Consider the following 25,455-nt stretch of genomic DNA (forward strand, 5'->3'; position numbering starts at 1 on the left):
AGGAGTCAAAATTTCATTAATCAAACATTAACTCTTGTAGTAAAGATTTTAAAAAATGTGTGAAATAATTTAAGAAAAAAGGAGGAAGTATTGTGAGAGTATAAAATAGGGAAAAAATAGAAAGTGAAAAGAATTTAAAGAAGGCTGAGAATGTAAAGATTTTTAAATAAAGAATGAAAGAAATTAAGAATGCAATTGAAGGAAAAGAATAAGATTTATTTAATGACTACGTGTATCTCAGAAAATAGAATTTCAGAGAATTGAACTTTTTATTGAACCTTTCATTGCAAATTTTTATTATTTAATTATATGTAAACATGAAATAAATAAATGACACATGCGTAGCGCACGCTTGTGTTGTTTTAGTATAATATTAAAGTATCACGTTTAGGTAACAAAACCTTAGTACGACTAAAAAGAAGTAAAAGATTAATTTTACAGATCCTATATTATTCTATGATTTATGTGAAAAAGTAAATATAAAATAAATAAAAAATTAGTACTACAATTAAAATAATATTGTATTAAAATATTCAAAAGTAACTTGTTACAAGTGCAAAACTTGTTAATAGTTGTAAAATTTACGAGAATAATTTATGAGATGTAAATACATCATATTTTACGTCGAAATATATTAGACTAATTATAAGGTATAAAATATTTTACGAACTAAATTAAAATGTTTCGAATTTTGCCTTAATTCTTTAGAATAATTAGAAAATTTAATTATGTAAAAAGTATCATTATGATTCCATTAAAAAGATTAATATAATAAAAAAGAATTATATACGTGGGTGTGGACTGATTAAATTCATCGAACTATTATCTTTAAAAGTTTGCCGTTAATTTCTGTCTTTGGAGCACCATGTATGCGTAATTTCCAATGAGGAAGGTTGCGTTTTTGCGTCGTCTATTGCTCGTTATGCGGTAGTCATGCCTTGCTGCTTGCCGGAATACGTTCGTGTGCTGTTCGTTTGAAGTGGTTCGCAAAATCAAATATAGTGTTGGCTTTACCATCTTATTCACTATTATATTTATCGCTTAATGTTAATCATTAAAACAGCAGTGTCATTTTTTATTTAGATTTCTTCACATTTTAATAATTTATTGAAAAAAAATGCACGGTAAATAAGCTTTTTCACTTCTTATAAAAACGTCACTATGTTTTGTGCATGAATATTAACTAGTTGTTGGTGACAACTGATCAAGCACAAATTTTTTTTATAGAGTTTTTGTTAAATAAAAATTATTTATCAAGTTTGTGTTATTTGTTACATACAAATAATATTTATTTTTCTCATGAAATAACATACATTATTTAAATTATTTAACTTTTCTCTTATCTTTTACAGCCATTGTTGCCATTTATTAGATATAATCAGAATTTTGTGTACATATGCATACATGAATAAGCAAAACAGCAGGAAAGAATATTTCTCTTGCGAATTTCCTTATTTAAGGAAATACAAACCGGTTATAAGATGAAAAATCAGACGTTCAAGTAATTACACTGTAAGTTTCTTTAATAAATCTTTAAATGAGTAATAGCCATAAATATAAAATAAGTGTTAATACTAACTAACAAAAGATAATTTACGAATATTTTCAAGAAAATTAGTATTTTTATTGCTTATCTATCAAGATAAACTCGACAAATTGTACATTTATTGCGATTATCATAATTACCAATCATAATTAATTAGTAATTTACAATGGCGTTAAAATGTAAAAGAAATGACATTAACAAATAGCCATACAATCTTAACTCTAACTTATCCAAACCTTTAGCCAAATTTAACTTGCAATTTTCGAATGCTTTTGCATAATCGACACTAAACACTTGTGTTTGCTTCCGTTCTAACAAACTCTGTACCTTTAGACTTTTAGACAATGGCCTTCAACAACGATAATTCCGGAAGACTCGGCATGCATGACTATCGCTTCGATGTTTTCTGCATGGAAAGGAACGATTGCGTGGAAGGCGTGACAAACGAGATGAAGGCAATATGATTGTCAGTAATCTTAGAGATTAACCTTGCATTAACGCGAACATTATCTTGAGCGAGGAATGAATTCTTTGCAATTTCAAACCTCCTTATTCTTAACATATCAAGATCAAACAAATTCCTCTAGCACTCTAAATTCTTTTCCTTAGTACTTTCAGCACTTACCTTCTTACCATTTATCTCACTCTCATTCTAGTCTAATGGTAAAATGAAAATATCGTTCTGAAGACTATAGAAATGTTAAGAACACAGGGGATTTATCATAATATTCTTAGCTAAAAAACATGAAAAAGACTTATTTTACTTCATTGAAATATCGTCAATATTATTTGATGAGAGTGAAAGTACAAGGGGCTATACGATGCCATTTTCTGAAGAAGAACAGTATTAAAGAACTCTTATACTCCCATTGAATTTTGTTCACGTCATTCCTGACCGCCACGTATGTCGTTTTCAGAGATTGTTATTCGCGATACGAGGAATGTGCTTGCGCAAATACATTGTCTATCTGACGTATTTTATGATAACATATCTGATGCCGTAAAAACGGACTGTGGACATCCGGTGTATCGTAACTTATTATTTATAGATTGACGCAATGCTCCTTAATCCTCTGTTTACACGTTATTTCCAGACACCCATATATGATTAAATCATTAGCGTTAGAATTAATTTTCATTACTTTTATAAGAATAAGAAAATTCTTCAGTGATTCTTACATGTATATTAACGTCTCTAAAAAGTACTTGTATAATTAAGTAAAAGAAAATTGTATATAACGTTTTAATTAACTCATATAAAAATTTATAACTTTAAAACAAAAATAACTTCAAAAAAATACTTTTGTATCTTAAAGTTAACATTCAACACTACAAAAAGAAGAATAATTCAAGTCGGCTCAAAGAGTTATTCTTTAATTTTTAATATGTATGAATGGATATAAATTGGAAGTTTATTGTATTTACGTTATTAACCAATGCATTTTATTACTAAAATTACACAAAACAATTTTTAATATTATTCATCATATTTAATGTAAATAGAGTAGCAATGTTTCTCATTTTAGCTCAAAACTTTTTATTTAAAGTTTAATTTTTTTCAATATTTCATAAAAATGCTAAACTTTTTTTGAGACCTTGTTGTTTATTCCGGTGTTCGTAGTATTTCAAGAAAATGTGGGTCATCTGTGTTGAAACGTGTAGACAGGGGATTAATATTTGTTATGAAGAGAATTACATTATTTTGAGATGAGATCACCAATCCGGAGGAATTAATCTTTTCACACATTTCAATCTTCGCTTATAATTCAGTAGTAATGATTTCTCGTACGCTTTTTATAAATAGTTTTATATTTTATGTATAACACATTCTAAAGAGATCACCTGGATTCAAAGGGATTAGAATCTCTCCCTCGTTATCCATAGCCGAATCAAAAACCTGCCTTGTCGAGGTACCTTCTTATCGGTGTCATCAATTTTTTCAACATACGTTCGCCTGATTAAAAAGACAGGCTTATCCTTTGCTTTTCAGACAAAATTGTTTGAAGAATTAAGTTTGTTTCCGTAATTGGCAATATCACATTGGATACACACATTTACTTACGAGGCATAAAGAGCGAAATCAATTTTTTTTTGTGATTTTGACACGACAATAGTTTGACGATGTATTCATCAAGCATCGTACTTTGGTGTCACGTGCTCCTGTTTATCATTTCGTCCTCGGACTCTCTGGGAAATTCTACGAACAATGATAATCAGAGAGACAACTCAACGGTGCGGTACGATTTTCTCGTAAATCCTAAAAATCGAGATGACAAAATGCAGTTGATGCTCTCCAATTTGCACGAAAATTCTACTCAAAATGACGATGAAATACAATATGAGCTTCATATTAATTCTACGGCCAACGATCGCAAGAACTCGCTACGATACGAGACTCACGAGAATATTATGATGAGTCACGAAGAGAATAATCAGATGCGCACGGAATCCCACATGAACTTCGTCAGAGTCAATGACGAGGACGATTTCACGTTGCGGGCATTGAATGAGAGTCTCGCGAAGACAGAAAACAAAAGCAATTCCACATTGTACGAATACGGAAATTTCAATAGAGGTAGCTATAACGATAATGTGGGTATCATTGTTTCACATGAAATGTGTGGCAACAAGACAATCTGCATTCAACTCTGCTGCCCTTTTGGCGATCGTCTAACGTCAGGAGGGAAGTGCATCATTGGGCAGGACAATTACTCTTTTCCATACGTCTACCAGAACGGTTCCGAGAAAAAAAAGTTGGACCAACTGTTTCAACTGACCGTCCGCGATCCATGCGTTCTGCAAAGAACCGCGCATCGCACTCTTAGTCCTGATGAATACTCGTTTCTCGTCAACGGCTCTTTATACCAAGATTCTGGCAAGCTCGTTCCATCGATGTCTTACTGCCTCGCCGCCTTGGACCGAAACATTTACGATGCGATCGTTTGCATGTATCCGATTGGCTTTCCGACATATATATCCGTGTGCCTCTTGGTGTCCTTGCCGTTCCTGCTGCTGACGTTCGTGGTATATTCCATATTGACGGAGGTCCAGAACATACATAGTTACACGTTGCGTGTATACGTCGCCTCGTTATTCATCACGAATTTGCTCATATTTTGCGTCCAAGAAATTCCCGAATTATCTGAATGGAAATATTGCATACCACTGGGTACAGCATGCATAAATTATATAATAATGTAGTAGCGTAGCTTACATCTATAAATTAGTAAATTAGATGAATCCACACATTCATTTTTTTTTAATAACAATGTGGAAATTTTTAATCATGAAGAAATGCAATAATTATAAATTTATAAAAGAGAATAAGAATAACTATACTTTATCTATTTAATCTAATACATGCTTGGAGACTAAAACAACATTATTATCTAATTGATTTTTCTAGTCTACGTTTTTAATGTCACAATGTTATCCGGTTGTTTTTGGCTAAACGCAACATGCTACGACATTTGGTGGACATTCAGGTAAGTAATCAGAAATATATTTTATGTAATTATTTTTGGTAGTAAATATACTATCAAAGGAGAAATTAAAGCGTTATATATATCTCACCTCTTTAAAAAATAAGTAAATTTCTTGTAAGTTTAACTTTGGTAAAAATAATAATGTTATTGATTTTTCACGAAACTATAAGAATACAAATGAAGATTTATTGAATCTTCATTTGTATTTATTACAAACTTTGAAAAGTTTCATGCTGCAAATAAGAAATTGCATACAAATGTAATTTAAATTTTGAAGGAATCAATCTTGATCTTTAATTTGAGTACTTGTTAATTGTTGTGCGATTTTTATATACAAATCTAAGTGAAATGTAAGATTGAAAATTGAAAGAGTTACACGTTTCCATTCAACTCGATTTATTCTTGTAAGAAAGAGCAGGAGTCTTATGAAGTTAACATAGATTTAAAGTTCTAAACCTGCTGACTCCATTCAATCCAATGTGAAACGAAGCAAAAGAGCGTGAAGTGATGTTTTAATTTACGCGAGTATGTTAATTGAGTTGATTCACAAGTAAATTCCGCTATAGATAATTACTGGGAAATCTGAATCACTTCTTCTAAGAAATCAGTCTTATTCACGGCATCAAATTAATTTATACATTCCACGTAGAGAATAATAATTGAGAATTTATTTATGAATTAATTCATTGCATTTGCTGTATAAAAATTTAAATAATTAATGCTTTACAAAGTGTTAATTATAAAGATATTTTCATTTGTTAACGCATATATTCAACAATAATTTGTTACTGGTTAAATATAAATAGGTAATAAATACTAATTAAATAGGTAATAAATAAATAGCGATAAGAGCCAGCATACTGAATTTCATGTGCAACGTAAAACTTATTAAAACAATTGTAATTAAAAAGGATGGATACAAAACGCTAAATTCAAGGACGCATATAAATTAAACGCAAGGACACATATGAATTAACTGGCGTAAACAGTTCGTCTCATATTTCGAAAATTATTCATTAAAACAAAGTAAATTTTTTCCAAGTCTAAAACTAAAAAAGAATCCTCTGGTGAATCACATTTAGTGATATTCTCCTTTAATTTTGTTAATCAAGTCAAAATAGTCGACTTGTTTCATGATAATCCACATAATTTCATTTTAAAATTTTGACTGTCTGGATTTTTTAACATATTGTTGAACACAAAATATATACCTTTGACTCATTGGATGACTTTCTTTTGAAGATTTGTATTCAGAAAAACTTATTCTGTTTTAATGAACCCAAACATTATTCACTTCTAATTTATACTGTAGTCGAGAGAAAATGTTTGCGCCTGTTAATTCATTTATACGTCCTTGCGTCTAATTTACATGTGTTTTTTTTTGCTTTTAGTGTTTTGTATACGCCTTTTTTAATCGCAATTACTTTAATTTTATATATTGCACACAAAAATTGAATTTTGGCATTTATTAAGAAAAGCTAAAACAATGATTACTCAATTGATTTATATCATAGAATCCTATAAATAAACTGTTTTAAACATAAATCTTGCATTTCATAGAAAACTCAATTTACATCGAAGAAGCGTAAAAAACAAGAGAAGAAAATTCGTAATGTATTCCATCTATGCCTGGGGAATCACCTTTGGTTTAACTATCGCTTGTGCTATTATGGATTATGCTCCCGGCATACCGAAAGATTTAATTCGACCGGAAATGTGCACAAAAAAATTTTGGTTTGGTCGTAAGTGACAATGGAATCTCTTCTAGCTCTAATTGAACATTTTATTGAAGACTTGATTGAATTAAAAAATTTCCTATATAAAATTGCTCTACGTTTATTAACGTGTTATTACGAAGAATTTGTTTCTCATTTCAGGAGATGAAGCCCTAACGATGTATTACTATGCACCCACAGGAGCCGCTTATATTAGCAACGTTTGTTTCTTCATAGCCACGGCAATAGCGATTCTGTATCATAATAAACATACCGCTCATCGCCTGAGTGATTCAGAGAGCCGGCGCTACGATAAAAAAAAGCGCAAGTTTGTATCGTAAGAATTCAATTTCCACATTCGCGAAAAAACTGCATAATGATTGATTTATCGATATTTCTCGTTCTTGTTCACAAAACAAAATAGCCGAATTATGTAGAAATATTGTTATCTATACAAACAAAAACATACTTTACAAATATTATTATTATTAGGCATGACATGATCGCATATTGACATACCGCATAATATTAACATAGCGTTTTTATTTTAATAAAACAATAAAAAACACAGATAGGTAGATAACACGTAATATCGTGCCGATTGGCTTTTTATTTCCTCAACTAAATGATTAATTGTAGACAGTTTTATTGCATAGTTTGTTTTTATGATTTATAAATGTAAAAATTGCATTTTTAAAATTTCTTCAAAAAAACTTGGAAATTTTCAATGATTATAAAAATTATCTACTATCATTTTTTAAAATTGATTTAAGATTATTATTTTTACCGAGACTATCTAAAATAATGATCTGATGCTCAAAAGAATTTGTTTTAATATATTTTTTTATATTTCTAAATGACTATATAAAACACATATATAAAATTCACAGTAATTATTATAATTGCAGATGATACAGAAATGTTTGTTTACAGATTTAATATGTATCTGAAGCTGTTCGTAGTGATGGGAATAAGCTGGAGTATGGGTATAATATTATGGTTGATCAACGCCAATGATTCTATACCGCAAATCGTCTGGAATATTAGCTACACGATAGATATCTTGCAAGGAATTCCTATTTTCATCATATATGTATGCAAAAAGAAGATCTTGCGACTATTGCTAAAACGATTCGGTTATCATGATCGCGATCCGTTTTGGAATATTTCAAGAAACACTCAGCGTACTGGAACATCCTCAAATTTTTCCTCCCTCTCTTCGATATCGGGATCAGTGCACATGCAAAAGATTAATACGTCTGCCATTGAGCAGACTAATCATCAACCTAATGCAACACAAAGGGAGAATTTTATTATGAATGAGCAGTAAATCAACATCATAATTTAATTCTCCAATCGAGGAGGATTAATCTTACATTTATGTCTTGCTTTTTTTGGATACATTAATTGCATATATGTGAAATAAAACTTCATGAAGGTCTCATAAAGTATGTATAATTATTATAAATTGTATTGTATTAGAAGTATGTAAATCACTAATGAAATATAATGATAAAGAAATCTTAAATAGTTTTTAATAATTTCACGCCAATTTCTATGCTAAGATTGTTTTGTAACATTATTTATGATTATAATTATGCAGGAATATTAAGTTTATTCAAATGTGAGCGAAATTTTTCGTTAGAAATTTTTCCTTTAATCAAATCCATCGAGATTGGCATGTATCAGCTTATATAAGAATGTCTTTATATACAAATCTTGAGAGATTATAATTAGAAAAAATTTTGATTGATCTTATAAATAATAAGCACTTTTATAATATTTAAATACTGACCAAATTGTAATTCTTTCTTAATCACAGTTTTTCTCATAGAAACAATTATGACTGAATGTGAAAGACATTCTATCGTCGAATGTTGACTTCTATAACATTCTATTTTTATATGTTTACACGTATTTTTAGAAGGGTTTAGTTTAGGTAACAGGTTTAGTTTCTGTTACTACAAATGTAATTAATCAATTTTTTAAAGTTCTTTTTGACTGCCACATATCGCAGATAAAAAGTCAAGTATTACTATATGATTTAAAATCTAAATTCTTAAAAACTGATAAAATATTAGAATATAACCAACAAAGAGGTTTCGCTATTTAAAATTCCAAGAATTCTTCAAAATTTCCAAGAATTCGGAATTTCAAATCGCAATAATTTAAAATCTTGAAAATCGATAAAGTATTAAACGAACACAATTGGTAAGAAGGTTGTCTCTGAAATTCCAAGAATTTTCCATATTTCCGGAATTACGAGCCAAGGAAACAGGGTGAAAGGATAGGAACGGAATGGCAAGAGAATGAAATAACACTTTAGCGAATAACTTTATATTTATTTATTTTACTCAAATGGAAGGCAATCGATAAATTCGCAACAAATAAAAATAAATAACACTCTCTCTAGCAATAATTACGTGATCGTTACTTAAGAGTATATCATTACAATAAATTCAATGATACTTAATAACAAAAGCTTATATGTATACCACTCCTCACGCGCGCGCGCACGCAATGCGCATACCAATTGTGTATTGTGTATATATGTGTACGTGTGTTTGTGTGTATCTATGTGTGCGATGCTATTGCATCATTTCGTTTTTCCCCGGATTGCAATTGCGCGGTTTGTTATATACTCGACGAAGCTATGTATATATGCATAGATGCGATCGCGGTTTACATACTTTACACCTTGCTCGGCTGCTTCATTCTGATTCGCACTCGCGAGTTATAAAGATTTAGTATTCATACGTATACGCACATACACTGCAGATGCACCACACACGACAGACTACCAGATTCGCACAGCCTGACAGATCGATCACTCATCGGCAAAATCATGATGAACGACTCGAACTTAAAATAATTACGCGATTGCAACGTCTCCAAGCATGATGGCTCGTTGCGAGTACGATGAAATAGGGACGCGCTGTTTTACGATATAATACGACCTTTTTAGTTAATAATCGCCTTTTAATTACCCTAAATAAATTCATTAAATTTATGTCAAGCTCGCTACTACAAAACACACATTATCTCTCTTTCATTATATTTTACACATATATGTACAGTATTTTACAGAGAACAATAAAATCCTTCTTATTGTCATGAGGCAACGGATGGTGACGAGTGTGACGATTTTCTACGTGATGCTTGTAACAAGGGATAATTTTTTTGGCACCTTTATTTCTCACCCCGATACCATGTTCCGTTTGTCGTGACAGATGAGTTTGCAGGCCATGTTTGTCGTTTATAAAAGCTTCAGACAACGGCGGGAAAAAGCAATATAGAAGCGATATCTTAAATGCAGGTATTAGTAAAACGCAATTAAAAAACGTGGCTTTTACAACGAATCAGTAATGCTGCAAATTGATTAAGCGTGAGCCGCTTGCTACGAATGAAACGACACCTTCGCGACCGGTGGTGTGCAATTTACAGAATTATATAAGCGATCCATTCCCTTGGCACTACAAATAAATTACGAAATTTATAAGATTTATGGAATCGATGCTTATCAGCTTGATAAAAAAAAAGAATGATTCTGCAACTGGCTCCGGGAGTCAGAACATGAGAGGAAAGAAGACAAGAAGGCAAACCGGCTCCTTTAATTAAATGCACTAAGTTCCAGCTTAATTATTTCCGCGCGTGTCTCGACGGATTCGGCGATGCGTTACGGCGCCTGTTTGCGCTCCTGGTCTCCTCTGTCAGGTTCTCGCGCACACGGAACATGGTAGTACCTCGAGGTCTCTTTAGAATTCTCCATGAAGTGAATATGTTTGGAATGTTGCATTTTTTTCCTTTGCTCTTTCTGTGGTGAATACGGAAAAGGAAGTGACGATCGCGGACCAATGTACCGTGTTTCGTTAATGAGAATAATGGGAACACACCTCATTAATTTTTCTCTCACTCGAAAACTTAACAACATAAATACAGCACTCTTTCTCTATTCGTACTACGTAACGTCAGTTCCGCGCGGAACTAAAAAGCTCGCAAGGAAAAACAACACTTCGAGGCACGTTGGTTGCGAGGAAAATTCGAAACGTTGCGGTATTATTACAAGTTTTTTAAAAAAAGAATGAAGATAACCGCGACGTTTTTTCTTTTTTTTTTTAAGAAAAATCATCGATCGCCGAGTATTGGGGTTTCGATTAGCACCATCGCTGTCCATAAACATTGATACATATCACATTCATCCATGTAAGGAAATCTCAAGTTGCAAGTTGACAAGTCACTTGTTACATATCATCATAAATCTATATTAAAAAAATTTTAATTATTTCAATTTTCAGGTAAAAAGTATTTAAAAAATTAAAAATAAAACTATAACAAATATTCTTTATGCATTGTTTTGAAATTTTTTGCAAAATTTTTATTCAAAGATATGATTTATCATCATAATCATCGTACCATAATTTTGTTTTGCCTGAGCTTTCCTTGCGCTTTCTCAGATAAGCATCCATACTTTTTAAGATATATCTTCCATTCACACATACAAACACACTTGCACACACTTGCACGCGCGCACACACACACACACGCACGCACACACACACACACACACACACACACACACACACACACACACACACACACACACACACTCTCTCTCTCTCTCTCTCTCTCTCTCACACACACACACACACACACACACACACACACACATTCTTGCTCTCGTTACCGAGTTCGGCAGCGCGGTCCTTCGTCGTTACGTCAAAGTCCGAAGCCACTTGGTCTCCGAGGAGCGTCTCAGAACAGTGCAGATTTCAAGGCATGAAGCAATTCTTGCTTGACACAGCGTTCCGAGACGGGATTCTTCGATTCACGTAGCGATCGCTCGACACGTGTGGCTTCGATCTCCCTTGTTCGTACACAGATTGGAAACATGGAATGTCATATAGCAACAAAAAGATTACTAGTCGCAGTGGAAAGATCGAAGGACCGCGCCGTGGCAACTGATCCCGGTGACAATAGTGCAGCTCGCTCGTGCGCGCAGCCGTTCTACGATTTCATCGCTATTATAATGATTATCAATTAAAATACGCAATAATTCCTAACATCACATGCTCTGTGGCTTAGAAAATATGTATAGCTGCGCTGGAAGGCCCCCGAACTCGCGTATCCGAACGTTACACGATTCGCAGACGTCAGGCGCACGTATAGAAGTATATTTTACATATGTGTATATATGTATATATATGCGTATGTATGTATATCTTTACAATAATTATCGTTATATTAGATTCTGTAAATGTATAATTATGTAGTTATGCTACGATTAATTACGGTTGCGGAAGAGGGGCAGGTATTTGGAAACAGGGGATCATCCAAGAGGATCATGTACGCAATATTTTTCGTCTCCTTGTTTTGACACACACGCTATTTCTCGCGATTATTAAACTTCAAGCAACACACGATTGAACAGTAAAAACTAGCTTAAAAAACCGTAAGCTGACTCTTTGGAGAATTTTGAAAGTTAATTTAGGTCCCGGAATTGTAGGTCCTTTTCCTTTTTATATAAGCGATCTGTCGCATCCTCATGCACATCGTTATTTCAGATTTTAATTCGCACAGATGTACGAAAAAAAACACTTTATGTATAAGGATAAGATTTATATATATATATATATATATATATATATATATATATATATATATATATATATATAAACCTTATATATGTAAATCGAATATTATTTTTCTGGTGGAACAATCGATGATATCGATTAAAAGAGTGATATGCGTTAACGTTCATTGATCGAAGAGGACCGAAAGATGACACACGCATATCAGACACTGGTCCATAATTCGACAGCCTTCTCGTTCTTAATTGTTAATAATGATAACGATTGCGCGCGATTATGTACTTATTTTTTAAAATGTAGGTATGCTTTCAAAATTAACGCGCACTTCCCGTGTTGACGCGCGCATATAAGTACACATTTGATGTAATGTCGATACATTAAAGGCAAGGATGTCGCGAAATGGTTTATATAAAATGCATCGGACAGATCCGAAATGGCAATGGTCTTACTGTCCGCGATTTTTTATTTACCTCGAATTTTATTTTTGATTACCTGCCGAGGATTAAGTACATAACGCCGGATTGCAAGAGAGTATTTCGGGCTAGGTCGCAAAGTCTACCTTGTCCCAGGTCATCGGGGATAAGTCGGACGACATCTTGAAGTCAGAGTCCTCCATGTTAAAGAGATCAAACGAGTACTGACTGCTGCCTAGTAGCGGGTCATAGATATCTGTGGTGGATGACAGACTGATTGACGGATTGGTATGATGATTCGATGATGACATTATCGAAGAAGATGGTGGCGATTGCGGCATCAGAGAATCCAACCAATCGGGATCGTCCATATCCATCGGCATGTCACAGTCTAATTGACCAAAGTCCATTGGATCTAATGTTTCCAAGTCCAATCCTAGTTCCTAAAAAATATAACATTTAATTTGAATAATTGCGCTAATTTCATCTGTAATAATATATTTTGACGAACTCTCTAAGGAAACATACTTTGAGATCCAAATTAGCATTGTCCGAGGAAGTTACTTCTTGTGGCGGTTGAGGATCCGGAGAAGATTGTTGCACCGACTGTGGACTGAGTAACATTGCAGCATCCAGGTCGGCCTCGGAGGATAAAAGATCTGTGTTGAAGGAGTTCATATCCTCCTGTTGTTGTAGTTGTTGGAGTGTGTCAGGTAACTGAATGGTGAATGCAGTTAATGGCAATGGCGGCGGTGGCGGTGGTGCCGGTGTTGACGGGCTCGAACAACCACTCTGAGACACCTCCATTGGTATCGGACTGATCGGACTTATCGGACTCGCGGCCGTAAAAACTAATGACTGAGTTGGACTATCTGCTGCCGCGGTGAACACCAAATTCTGTTGTAGCTGGCGATTCGGAGTCGTCGGAGTGGCTGGATCTTGTGCGGCACTTGGTGGTAGCTCGCCATTCTTGATGAGAATCTCTAATACGTCATCAACTACTTGACTTTTTATGTGACTCTTTTGAACCGGTTCTATTTTGACCTATAAGTAAAATGCGTCAAGTAACAAGATTAGAAGATTACAAGATCAACAGCATTAGAAGAAATTGAACTATAACCTATTGTATAATATTGATTATACACAGAGAGAACAATTTAACTAAAGTATTTAAAAATTTAGCAAGCTATAGATCTAAAAATAATTTTATTAAACTATTAAAATAATTATGAAAGATATTCAAACGTGATGAGCAATGCTGTAAAAACAGTTTTGTCATTCTACTCACTAGTTTGAGCTATATAATTTTCATAGTCGAACAAAATTATTTTCAGATCTCTGTATCTAATTAAATTTTAGATACTTTTGAAAAGTCATTCTTTGTGTATAGAATTATATTATAATACTCATTTTAAAATTATAATTTTGTTCTTTCTAGAATATAAAATAATCGTACCTTTAGCAACTTAGCAGCTTCGTCATACTGCGGTGGCGGCGGTTTAGTATCGTCAGTAGTAATTGTTTGCTGTTGTTGTTGTTGTTGTTGCTGCTGTTGTTGTTGAACTTGCGCTTGCGCAACAAGAGCACCAAGCAGCGAACCATTTAGCTTGGTTGGTTTCGCCAGATTCAGAACGATAGCCGTGGGTATTTGAACAGTAGTGCTGTTTTTGGATTGATTCTTCTTATTGTTGATCGCTGTCAGAGTCGCGGAGTCAAGAATGGCAGTTGCGTTGTTTGGTTGCGCTTGCAGAAAAGCCGCGAGACTCGCCTTCGCATTAAATTGTTGAATTGTAGCTTGTTGCTGTTGCGTTAGTTGTTGATTTTGTTGTTGTTGTTGTTGCTGCTGCTGTTGTTGCTGTAAATGCTGAAGTTGTTGCAATTGTAAAGCCAGTTGCTGTTGTTGCATTTTATTGTGTATATGTTGTTGAAGCGCCAGCTTCTCAGCGCGCACCGTGGCCGGCTGTGTTTGACGAATCTGCTGGAGCTGTTGCTGTGACTTGTACAGTTCACGCTGTAATTCCTCTATCCGTTTCCTCTGCACCTTGATAATATCATCTCCTGAAACACAAACTGCGTCGTAAAAACATCCGCATGTGCCATCTTTCGAATCAATGGTCTCGCTCGAAAGTCTCATCGTGCCTCTCGTGCATACACTACACACTTAAAGCGGCGCTCAATCTAACGAGGAGATATCGAGATGACTTTTTACCTGGTGGACTCAATGGATCGTCGTGTTCGCTATTGTGGGGCGAGGAGGTACGTGGACTGTTTGGCTCCTCCTTCACGATAGCACACGGACTCTTAGCCTGAGAGCTGGAGTCGTCCGTTGCCATCGGGCCAGGTGTGTCCATCAAGATATGACCCATGTGCGTCACGTGCGGTCCAGTAGAGTTGGAAGTCGAGTTGTTGTTGGACGACTCCGTGAAGGGCTTCAATCGCTCAATCAGCTGTGGTTTCGAGCCCGACACCGGTAGATTTCGACGTTTCAGTTCCACCTTGAGATCGCTCACTGTAAACGCAATACACAGAATTATTTTCCGTTTTTCGCAACGGATCTTTCGCTCGTATCTTCGACTTCAATATACCTTTCATCTCTTCTAATTTCCCCAAAGGCCTCAATAGAGGCTGCTCCGAAGGATTGTTCGAGGAATTCGACGGAGCTGGGCTGGCGGCGTTCGCGCTACTTCCGCTCACGCTACCAGCATCGCTCGCGCCGCTACTTGTGAGCGATAGCGGTTTTTGCGCGGCCGGCAAGATGATCTGTGGATACTGATTAAAGAGAAAAAAAAAAAATTCTTTAATTTTGTATTTATATATATTTGAGAAGCAAATATTTGAGAAAAACAATTACGAGTTTTTTTAAAGATAATAAAAAATAAACACAAATAGTTTTATCTGAAATCACGAGATAAAATAAATACATAGTATATAATTCCTTTCGCTTGCAAAAAACTTTGCTATAATGCTTATGCTATTACCTTGTGTTGCCACTCGAGTTGCCATTGGAGGAACAGCTGTTGCTGCTGTAGGAGCAACTCGTAACTGGTCTCACCGGGCTGTGCACCGCCGAGACCGGAAGTACTAGACGATGACGACGTTTTTTGAGCGTTTGGCGGACCCTACAGCAAAAATCATAAGAAAATGTAATTAAAAAAACGCAATGAGTTTGACCATTTGCAGGCAACAGCCGTAATGCGATTCGCAATCCGAATAAACCCCGCCTTTATTCATCTCGTTTTACGTAACGCTACCCGCGATCCGTGAACAGATTTGAAATATATTTCCTGACATCACTGTCTGGTGTCCGGTACATTGGTGAAGAGGAGACCAATGTAGGTAGGTGACGTAGCTCCGGTTCAGACCAGGCCGAGTGATAAATGATACATCAAGATGTTTTCTGCGCCCTCATTTGCACGCCCATTCCCGGCTCGCTTTCACACCGGCCACGCTATATCTCGGGTGTTTTGGGCCGTGCGCTGTTCGGGGCCCGGCGGCTCGATTCGGCTCGGCATCTATCGGAGCCCGGGGGAGAAGGCCCCTCGCAGCCCGCTCCCTGGCTTCCTCGCTCTTAGGTGCAATTAGCGCTCGAATTACTCAGAGCTAACGAGGTGGGGTCTTGAGCCCCTCCTCCCCCCCTCCTCTCTCTTTCTGTCTGAGGAGATCGCGAGAGTTAATCACCCGATACGATCTCCCTCCGAGACTCCTCCGGGCCCCAAAGTCGGGGCTCTCTGCGCCTCTTCGCCGCTCTCTGCGGCGACCCACGGAAGCTGAGATTCACGGTCCGTGCTCCGTGCTCGTTTTTACCTCGTCCTCGTCCTCCTCCTTCTTCGCGATCATCTCTTCTTGCTCTCGTGCCTTTTTGCTCGTCTCGTCTTTTTGCCCCGCTGGTTGCCACGCCGAAATGCGGCCCTCCGTTAGCCCACACTGGCGGGAGTGCACTCTGCCACGGGAACTAGTTTGTAGTGCCACCCAGCAGTCCCGGGTACACGATAATTATCGCGCACCTCTGTGTACACTTTGGCCGGTATCTCGGATCGAAGACTACTTTGCACCTCGCGTTTCACCCGCATATTGAACTTACTGTTTTACGATTGAACGGAGCATTTTCGGTAAAATTTTTTGGCTCGAGTTTACGCCGAAGGATAATTCAAGCTTAAACTAGAAAATTTTGAAGAAATTGACGAAACGTGAATACATAGAAAGAACAGTTTTGTTGAAAGATCTAAAAATTTGATCAAATCTGAAAATAGTTTTATTGGACTATTAAATTCATTATGTAAGATGTTCAAGCTCGAAGATAACGATGTAAGTAGTTTAGATATTCTGGGAAATATTTTGAACGTTCTACGTAACTATTTTAATGGTCCAACATAATTATAGCTAGATTTTTAGATACTTCGACAAAATCGTTCTTTCCGTGTACTAAAAGTTACGTAAAAAAGAGAAAAGAGAAGCAGTGACATTTCAATAATAATATCTATTAATTTTCAGATCAATTAATTACTAAATTAAAACTTGAAATGATTTGAATTCGAATGAGGTATGAGTAATTTAAATTGCTTTCCTTTAAATATTTCTGTAAACTACTATTTTTTTTAATATGAAAAGAGCATGAAAATAGCGTGCTAATTCTTGATCGGCAATGAAACTGTCCATTACACAATATCTATTACGTTTAACAATTCGTGCGATGAATCGGTGGAGCGTGGACAGTGATGTCAGAATCTCGCGATGCTCTGAGAATACCCTTTAATAACTTTCATCGCGATTCAATGGCCGTTCTGTGAAGATATAATGCCCCACGTAATAAAATCGATACCTCCCGACGAGAGAGCCAACAGTATCATTCTGCAACTCGGCGATAAAAGAAAAACGACGTACGCTCTCGCGCTGCTCTCCTTCGTGCAAGTCACAGAGAATGACACAGTTGTTCTCGTCGCCGAATTGTTGACACAATAAATTGAAAGCGAACTTACTTTATACTCATGGAACTTGATCGTACGAGTCTTGGGCTGGCTCTTGGTCTTCGACTTCTTTCTGTTCTTGTCCTTCCCGGGAGCGTCGCTCCTTTGGCACGTGGTGGCGGCGGCGGCTATCGGACTTGGCTGGGGCCGCGGGGTGATCGCCGCCGGCGGCGGCGCCGGGGGCGACGCTATCGAGATGTTGGACAGGGGGCTCAGACTGGACGTCGTCGAGCCCAGGGACATTGGGCTCGGCGCCGGCGCCAATGGTAGGAGGGTCGTCGACGGGCCATTCGTCGTTTGGCTCGCCTATTAAAAGAGGGAGAGATATCGTTCAGTGGTTTTTTCAAACTACCACAATACAACCGACACGCGGTATCGATCGCCATCGACATAATTGTCGGCGGCTTCCTAAATACCGAATTGTGGAGTTGTCGTTGGGAGTCACGATTAATTTTCGTCGCGCTTGATTAATGCTTTCATTGGCCGCCTACATGGAAAGAATAATTTTACTGTAGAGTCTAAAAATTTAGCTAGATACAAATTTAAAAAAATAATTTTATGTTGCTCAAGTGTGGTAATGTGTTGCTACAATCTTGACATTTTAGCAACCAAGTCAAACGTCCAATACAATTTTTTAAAATGGTTCAATATAATTATTTTCAGATCTGTATTTCAGTAAAATTGTTTTTTCCGTAATAGATGTTTAGAGAGCTCAAAAAAACTGGACGGAAAGAATAATTTTTGTTAAAGTATCTCAAAATGTAGCTACAGATTTGTGAAAATTCTGTTGGTCCATCAAAATAATTATCAAGTTCAAGCACAATGAGTAACGTTGGAAAAAGTTTTGACATTCTAGCAATCAGTTTGAACGTTCCAATTATTTTGATGATCTAACAAAATTGTTCATTCCGTGTAGATACGCGTGTATGTACATAAAGGGATATTAGTAGCCATTCTTGGGGCGAACTTACCTGCGTAGATGTGTGTTGTTGGCCCTGTTGAACTTGCTGCTGACCCTGCTGCTGCGTGCCTACAACGGTGTTGCAAAGTTCGGCGAACGTCTGTATCGTCGATTCCGCAGGCGATTGCTGGAAGACGGGGGACGTCGACGAGACCACAACGGCACCGCCGGTTGTTGGTATACTCAGGGAGACCGTGACGATGCCCGCGGAGGCCGCCGCGGTCTCCAGAACGTCTGACGACCGCGACTCCAGCTGCGGCGAGGGCGCGCCCTCTGAGCTCTGAGAGTCATCCTCGAAAGTGATGTAGTGATCTGGGTGCTGGGGTTTTGTCACCTGCCCCTCGCAGGTGGCCTTGAAGGGAATGTGACCCTCTGGGGGAGGAATTTAGTTATGGAAAATCGCATTGATGTGCAGCATAGGCTATATCGAAAGGCTTCAAGGCAAATTGAATTTGACATAACATTACTAATGACTTAACTCTGGAATGCTACTTTATTTTTCTGATGTTAATATTACTCTGGATGAAAATTTACTCACATAATTAAAAATTGTTAAAAAATTTTGTTCTACTTTATAGGTTGCAAAATGTTACATTAACATTATTTTAATGTAAAAAGTTTTATTAAATGTTTTAAATTTAATGAAAATTTTGAACAAAATTGCACTAAACTTGAATTATCACCTGGACGAAAATTACCCACATTAGCATTCTATGTAGTTAATGTAAAGTAAATCTTGCAGATTTTACGCTGCGATATTTGCAGATATATCTTTCATATATGTCCGTTTATGCGCTATTTTATTTTAGTAGAGGTTATCGCGAGATACCTTTGACCGCCCTCTCGATGGGCTCTTCAGTATGAAGGATGTTCTTCTGGATGAGCTCGAGCGGCCCGGGTCGATGACTGAGCTGATCGTTGAGCTGATCAGCTAGCCTGGCTTTCTTCAGCATTCGCTGTCGCTCGGCCAGACTCGGATCCACGTGACCTACATCCTCGAGGATGTGCTGCCGAACCAGCTCGTCCCTACCTGGTCTCTGCTGGATCTTCGCCTTCAGCAGATCACCCGTCTTCGCCCTCTCCAGCTGCTTCCGTTGCTCGTGAAACGCCGGTGGCGTCTTCAACGCTGCGGCATGCGGGAAAAAATATTTGTGTCTCTCATATTGTATTTTACTTGCTCGTTTGGACTCTATCAATTTTCACGCTAAAACGTCGCGAGAGCTACTTCGAATAGCATCGCAAGAAATCGAAACGGGGCTGTCATTGCCTTCCTATTCGTAATTTTAGATCGCAATTTTCGCTCTTTCGACCAGGTGGACTCTGCATTAAGGAAAAGAAAAGAGAAAAAAAGCAAACGCCGAATTTCTTAGTACACGACGCATGCTGCGGAACATCAATTTCCGAAACGATGGCCCTCAGAGGCGCCGTTTTGGTGTCAGCGTGACGCGTCCTCTGATTCCCGCATTCTCCAGCGCCGTTAAATCGGTGGATAAATGACCCCCGAAGTGTGTCCCTATCACTATTTCCGGACGCGGATGCGTTGCACGCAGACATCATTACGCGGAATAAAAGACACGTACCACCTACGGCCGATGTCGCGCGGCAGCGGAAATGTGAAAATACACGGACGCCCTGGTATTTTAACCGCATGCCGTAAGTTTCCATCCAGCCAGTCGTGGAACGGGGCACTCCGCGTAGACTTTCTCTCCTCCCCTCGTCGCGGGTTTTTTTTAGCGTCTCTTCGAGATTAATCGTGGATGTAATTCCCCTGTGCGTCGTCGTGGTCGCGAGAGATGCAACGCGTTTCCTCGGATATTACTCTTCGGCTCGTTACGGAGAATTTACGGTACTTTTGCGAAGGTACGAGGGGCAAATGAAAAAAGAATAGGAGGAAGAAGTTTTTCGCGTGGAGAATTATCGCGCTAAATTCGCAGGATGCTGTAGGATCCGCTTATGAATCGATCTATAATTTGTATCTTTACGCAGCACGCATGTTTCGGTAGCAGTGCTCGGAAACAACAGATCGAATAGCTCGAATCTTAAGCTCAAATGTCAAATAGTTCGAATTGCGTTCAAATTGTCTGAACTCACTTCACATTCGAAAGTGTGAAATTATTATAGTTCAAACCTAAATTTTTTTACTTTGGTCGCGTTCAGCGAACAGTTGAGTAAACGCTCAGTAATTGTTGCTTTTGGTTGGACTAGATCTCTAGATCTATCATAAATCTAAAAGATTACACCAATAGTTCAACTATTAATAGTCAACTGTTAATGCTAATAGAAAAGAAAAGACTCGCGAAAAACTGTTCCTGTTTTGCTGTCAATACATACTGCTTTTTCCAATGTTCTTTACTGTCCAAAATTCAGGCGAATTAAGATTACAGATCGAGCACTCGAGTTAGAGTTGTTCAAAATATTCAAACTAGATATTTATTTATTTATTTTTTACTTTGCGAGCTATTAAAACATACGACATCTTCGACACGTTTGAAACTTTTTGTCTGAGCTTTTTAGTTTCTTGCTTTGAAATGCGTTACCGCGCGTTTCCGCCGTTTCCTTTTCGAAAACACCGTTATTTCCTTTTGAGAGCGAGATGTCAAATGCCCGATGAGACGTGCTCCAAGACGTCTGACGCCCTTGTGACGCCTATTCTAATCTCAGACAAACTGTCCGAGGGACGTCGTTAATTTGCTGCAATAAACGTCGCCTTCCGCGGTTGGAGTAGACTCAAGATTCGGGAAATAAAATAAGAAACTGCAGTTTCTACACGACGATTGACATGTCGGAAGAAAAACGTGTAAGTCTATTTGCATTTGCTCGTTGTACTCGGGATGGATATAGCAATACGCATGTTGATGTACGATTTGGCGCACATCTCGCCGTGGAGAAGCGACAAATTTAGCGGGTATTTAATACCATCGTAAACATAACGTATTATTATATAATTGCATTCGATTCCGTATTTATAGAACAATTTTCTATACGTTTTATTTTTCCACTGAACAACTTTCATCGTTTCCAATATTTAATATATTTCGCTTCGCCACAAGAAAAGTGACGCAAGTAAAAAGATATAAAACTATTCGGGAGAGAAAAAAAAAATTGCATATTTTAAAATTAATCTAAATTGTATTAAATCGTAAGAAAAGACACAAATTAGAAAATAAAGATATAAAAATAAAATATAAAATTGTTCAAGTAAGAGGAAAGAAAATTGCGTATTTAAACAAATTGATTAATTATTTAAACAATTAACTAAATTTTAATTCTCACAGTTAATCTCATAAATACAAAATAAAACAATATTTTTCAAATCGCAAATGATACGAGGAAACTAAGACGTTAACTTTCATTGATGATCTTCAAATAGTGTTGTTCAAATAAAAATACGAGTAACAGTAATAGAAAAAGGAATGTCGACGAAAGAAATTTTCCGGTTTTGAAAAACGTTTCGCAGAAACCTGTCAATTTTCGAGAGTAATGAATTTATAACGTAACCGGCTTCTGCGAAAACGGCTATTATTTTCAGACGTGCCGACGTGTGTCCGCAGAGAAGGAGGGAGGGCTTGCTTTAAAGCCCCAGAAAGTCGCAGATGAATGAACCCTGCGCGGTATGGCAATACACGTGCAGTTTCGCGTGTGTAAAGTCGAAACGAGGCCTATCAAACCGCGTATTTTCATCATCCTGACGATATATACCGGGCGTTATAAACGCGCCGGGGCGCGCGCGCACGATAACAAGAGCAATATTTTAGGGTGTGACCCAAATAATTACTGGATGCTCGTGCTCTCGTTCTGGTAAACATTTGGTACCAATCGTAAATCTACCGAGCAACTAGACTGCCGCTCTTATATCGTTGATCGCTTCGGGAATTTCGGGATCAAGCGCGCCATACGCTGCGCGAATGTTTTTACTTTTGCTTCTTCATTTACCTCGGAGCTGCATACCACGGGAATTTAACTCATTTTAGCTCGAGATACGGCGAGGAAGAACGATCGAATCATTTATTGCACAGACGACACGCTGTGAAAGAGCGCCAGAAATTTGCGATTGTTTATTATTATCTACATTTTACAAGAACATAGATGCAATACTAGACCTTGACTATTAAAATACATTTATAAATAATTAAAAAATATATACTTTTTCTTTTGAAAAATAGAATTTATTGTGACAATTTTCTAGGAGAAAAAAAACTGCTTTATTTTTCTTGTAGATTTGTGTCCTTTCGGAGTGACCGATTTAATTGTTAAAAGATTAATTGACCGACTTGAAAGCGACCTAATTCGTTTCGCTTCAAAGCTCACAAAAAAACGATCGCTAATTGTCAATTTGTTTAATCGTTGCGAAGCAATTTACCACAATTTAGATGTGTCCTAGATATCAGTCCTATACTTCTTACGATCCTTGAGAACGGCGCGATAATTAACTCGTGCGTGTATCAATCGATCCCCACGTGTTAGCGAAGATGTTTTTAAGGCCGCAGAGACGGCAATGACGTTCAATAACGGTTGTAACGAAAGTTACGTCGATCGCAAACCATCGCAGCCATCGGCGAGGGTTTAACAGCCGCGAGTCGTACAGGCGCAATTTTCCGCGGCGCAAAGAGAAAAAAAAAAGTATGTAAACGGTGTAATAAACAAGCGGATCAACACTTACGTGGCATGATGCCTTGCGCAACCAGCTGATTGATGGGTCGCCTCAGCATGAGCTTCACCTTCAACGCTGCAACAGAAAAAGGGAGCCGCCGGTCATAAAGTGTGCCTCCTTAGTTATGGGGAAGAAATTAGGGGCCAATTCGAGTGAGCGGCCTCCTCTTCGTGGAACTTTTATTCGAACGAGTGCGTTGCACCTCTCGGCGAGACGCGACGCGACGCTGCGCGGAGGGGGCCGCTCTCGCTCGTGAAATCCTCTCGGTGGCATCTCGCTCCAATTTCTGTGGGATTTTCGCGGAGCAGTCGCGACAGCCGCGAAAGCTCAAGTCGCGACGCGCGAGATGCATCTATAAAAATCGCGGAGATCAAAGTCGATCATTCGCCTTAACACTCGATGCGGATCTTTCTCCGCTGTGTTATTTTTCCTGCGTATATATCACGCGTGTATATCTCTTTGGTCCTTTTAAAGACGAAATGTCATTTATGACAATTCTTATAAGAGTTAATTAAGCACGAAAAATGAATTAGATTTTATTTTTATGAGCATTATTGTTTTATTAATATATATATACAAAGTGTTGCGCGTGTAACAATAACGTAATAACGTAAGTACACTAAGAGAAAAAATTCTTAAATTTTAATAAACATTTACTATAAAAAAATAATAATTAAATTAAATTAATGGTTCTAGTACTAAATAAATATTTAATGAATATTTTATTAGTACTATTCAAATAAATATTTATTAAAATTTAGTAATTTTTCTCTCAGTGTAAAATCAAGAATGAAAATCTTACGCATTGGATGTGATATTTTTAAATAATAGTTTAATTTTACAAAAAAATTAGATCAATTTTTTATATTTTGTTTAGATTTAGATGATATTTAACTCTTTTCTCTTATATATATATTTTTTTTTAATAATTGTAAACTTTTGATTAACACAACGCTGCTATTAATCGAGCATTATTAATGTTTCTCAATTAATACTTGCTTTCCCGTAAGTCGAGAAATGCAAGCGCAAAGATGCCAAAAATGCATTGGATCGATCAAAAAAGATCGAGGAGATTCACGATTTCTCCTCCGCATAAGAAATACCCGAATACAAATTAACACACAAAGGGTCGGCGGTTATAAATACGCGCACGACGCGGGCCAGATTGCATAAATTGCCTGCGAAAGAGGAAGAACAAAAACGCGGAGGCCGCATGGCCGTGCAATCTGAATTCAAAGCAGCCAATGTGCCGGCGAAATGCCTGGCGCACTGCCTTTGAGCATAATGGCTCATCCGCGGTGGGATTTGTTACTTTAGCGCTGCTGCTAAACTCGAGTTCAGGTTCCCTCGAATCGTCAACGAACGTTAAATTGGAAGTTTTCTCTCTTTCGCTCTGGATCCCTCGCGTCTTGTTAAAATTAGTCAACGTTGAATGAAAATTGCCTACACTCGCGTCTAGAAGTTTTCGACTAGACGCCGACGCTGATGAGTAATGATTAAATTTCTCGCGTGCAGTTACATTTCGATTACTATTTCGGGATTGAAATATGTTTGCCGAGAATTCGGGCAACAATGTACCTTGGCATTATATTTTGGTATAACTTATAAGCGCGACACGTTGCAAGTTCGGCTCGTTCGGAGTGATGTATCGCATCTGTATCTTGCATTCCTTACGTAAACAATGTACGAGCAAGACAAAATTATCACGGAATTTGATCCTTTATGTTTCCTCCTCTCGCTAGCTAAGGGCCATCGTGGCCATTAGCGTTTGTGCCTCCGCGTCTTATAGTTTCTTTTACTTTCTAGCAAGTTCTACTTTGGCATTTATTTCGTTTTTTCGCTCCGCCCCCTTTGTTCCATCTCTCGACGTGTCTCGAGAATTAAAACAATATTTTTCTCGTGTCGTAACCAGCGCGCTTTCGTGCAGACGCGACCCTCGTGTATTTTAATATTTCCAACCTCTGAACGCCCCGATGCTATCCTTCGTACAACAAAATGTGCAATCACGAGTACAGCTACGTTCCGAACGTGATTCCCGGGATCGATAACGGGGATACCGATCAAGAATGCTCGTTAAGGGATAAGACCATCGCGATTAAAGCGCGTTGATAAGATTCCGTAGTGTTTGCTTG

The 25,455-nt window shown here is 37.3% G+C and overlaps 2 protein-coding genes across 14 annotated transcripts in view; one reads left to right on the top strand and one right to left on the bottom strand.

Annotated features, from left to right (window-relative positions):
* The first annotated feature begins 858 nt into the window (after positions 1 to 858).
* On the top strand, positions 859 to 8,276 carry LOC105202828 (probable G-protein coupled receptor Mth-like 3). Of its 10 annotated transcripts, XM_039458802.1 has the most exons (9): positions 869 to 1,003; positions 1,084 to 1,124; positions 1,353 to 1,512; positions 1,880 to 2,012; positions 3,537 to 4,715; positions 4,953 to 5,031; positions 6,592 to 6,773; positions 6,909 to 7,074; positions 7,680 to 8,276. In XM_039458802.1, the coding sequence occupies exons 5-9, from the start codon at positions 3,668 to 3,670 to the stop codon at positions 8,074 to 8,076; spliced, it is 1,872 nt and encodes a 623-aa protein (XP_039314736.1). In that variant the 5' UTR covers positions 869 to 1,003; positions 1,084 to 1,124; positions 1,353 to 1,512; positions 1,880 to 2,012; positions 3,537 to 3,667; the 3' UTR covers positions 8,077 to 8,276. The 10 variants fall into 10 exon arrangements, with proteins under 10 accessions (XP_039314733.1, XP_039314734.1, XP_039314738.1 ...); XM_039458799.1 differs by having other exon boundaries at positions 859 to 1,124; positions 3,661 to 4,715; XM_039458797.1 differs by having other exon boundaries at positions 861 to 1,124.
* A 791-nt stretch (positions 8,277 to 9,067) lies between these two features.
* LOC105195902 (myocardin-related transcription factor B) overlaps positions 9,068 to 25,455 on the bottom strand; it is a 209,379-nt gene continuing 192,991 nt past the window's right edge. For all 4 annotated transcript variants that reach the window (XM_039458796.1, XM_039458793.1, XM_039458794.1 and 1 more), the window contains 10 exons: positions 23,333 to 23,398; positions 19,502 to 19,798; positions 18,683 to 19,044; positions 17,724 to 18,017; positions 15,726 to 15,866; positions 15,333 to 15,516; positions 14,957 to 15,256; positions 14,204 to 14,805; positions 13,276 to 13,791; positions 9,068 to 13,190 (listed from right to left, as the gene is read on the bottom strand). In XM_039458796.1, coding sequence (XP_039314730.1) covers positions 12,876 to 13,190; positions 13,276 to 13,791; positions 14,204 to 14,805; positions 14,957 to 15,256; positions 15,333 to 15,516; positions 15,726 to 15,866; positions 17,724 to 18,017; positions 18,683 to 19,044; positions 19,502 to 19,798; positions 23,333 to 23,398 — 3,077 coding nt within the window. In that variant the 3' untranslated portion in view covers positions 9,068 to 12,875. The remainder of the gene's footprint in view (positions 13,191 to 13,275; positions 13,792 to 14,203; positions 14,806 to 14,956; positions 15,257 to 15,332; positions 15,517 to 15,725; positions 15,867 to 17,723; positions 18,018 to 18,682; positions 19,045 to 19,501; positions 19,799 to 23,332; positions 23,399 to 25,455) is intronic.

Source organism: Solenopsis invicta, chromosome 16 (genome assembly GCF_016802725.1).
Source record: "Solenopsis invicta isolate M01_SB chromosome 16, UNIL_Sinv_3.0, whole genome shotgun sequence".
Classification (NCBI taxonomy): domain Eukaryota; kingdom Metazoa; phylum Arthropoda; class Insecta; order Hymenoptera; family Formicidae; genus Solenopsis; species Solenopsis invicta.

Bases quoted from the DNA above. Each gene is read 5' to 3' on its own strand.
- LOC105202828 (XM_039458799.1), top strand. From the start codon at position 3,668: ATGTATTCATCAAGCATCGTACTTTGGTGTCACGTGCTCCTGTTTATC. The intron at 4,716-4,952 runs GTACAGCATGCA...TGATTTTTCTAG, and splicing joins GAAATATTGCATACCACTGG to TCTACGTTTTTAATGTCACA. The intron at 5,032-6,591 runs GTAAGTAATCAG...TGCATTTCATAG, and splicing joins GACATTTGGTGGACATTCAG to AAAACTCAATTTACATCGAA.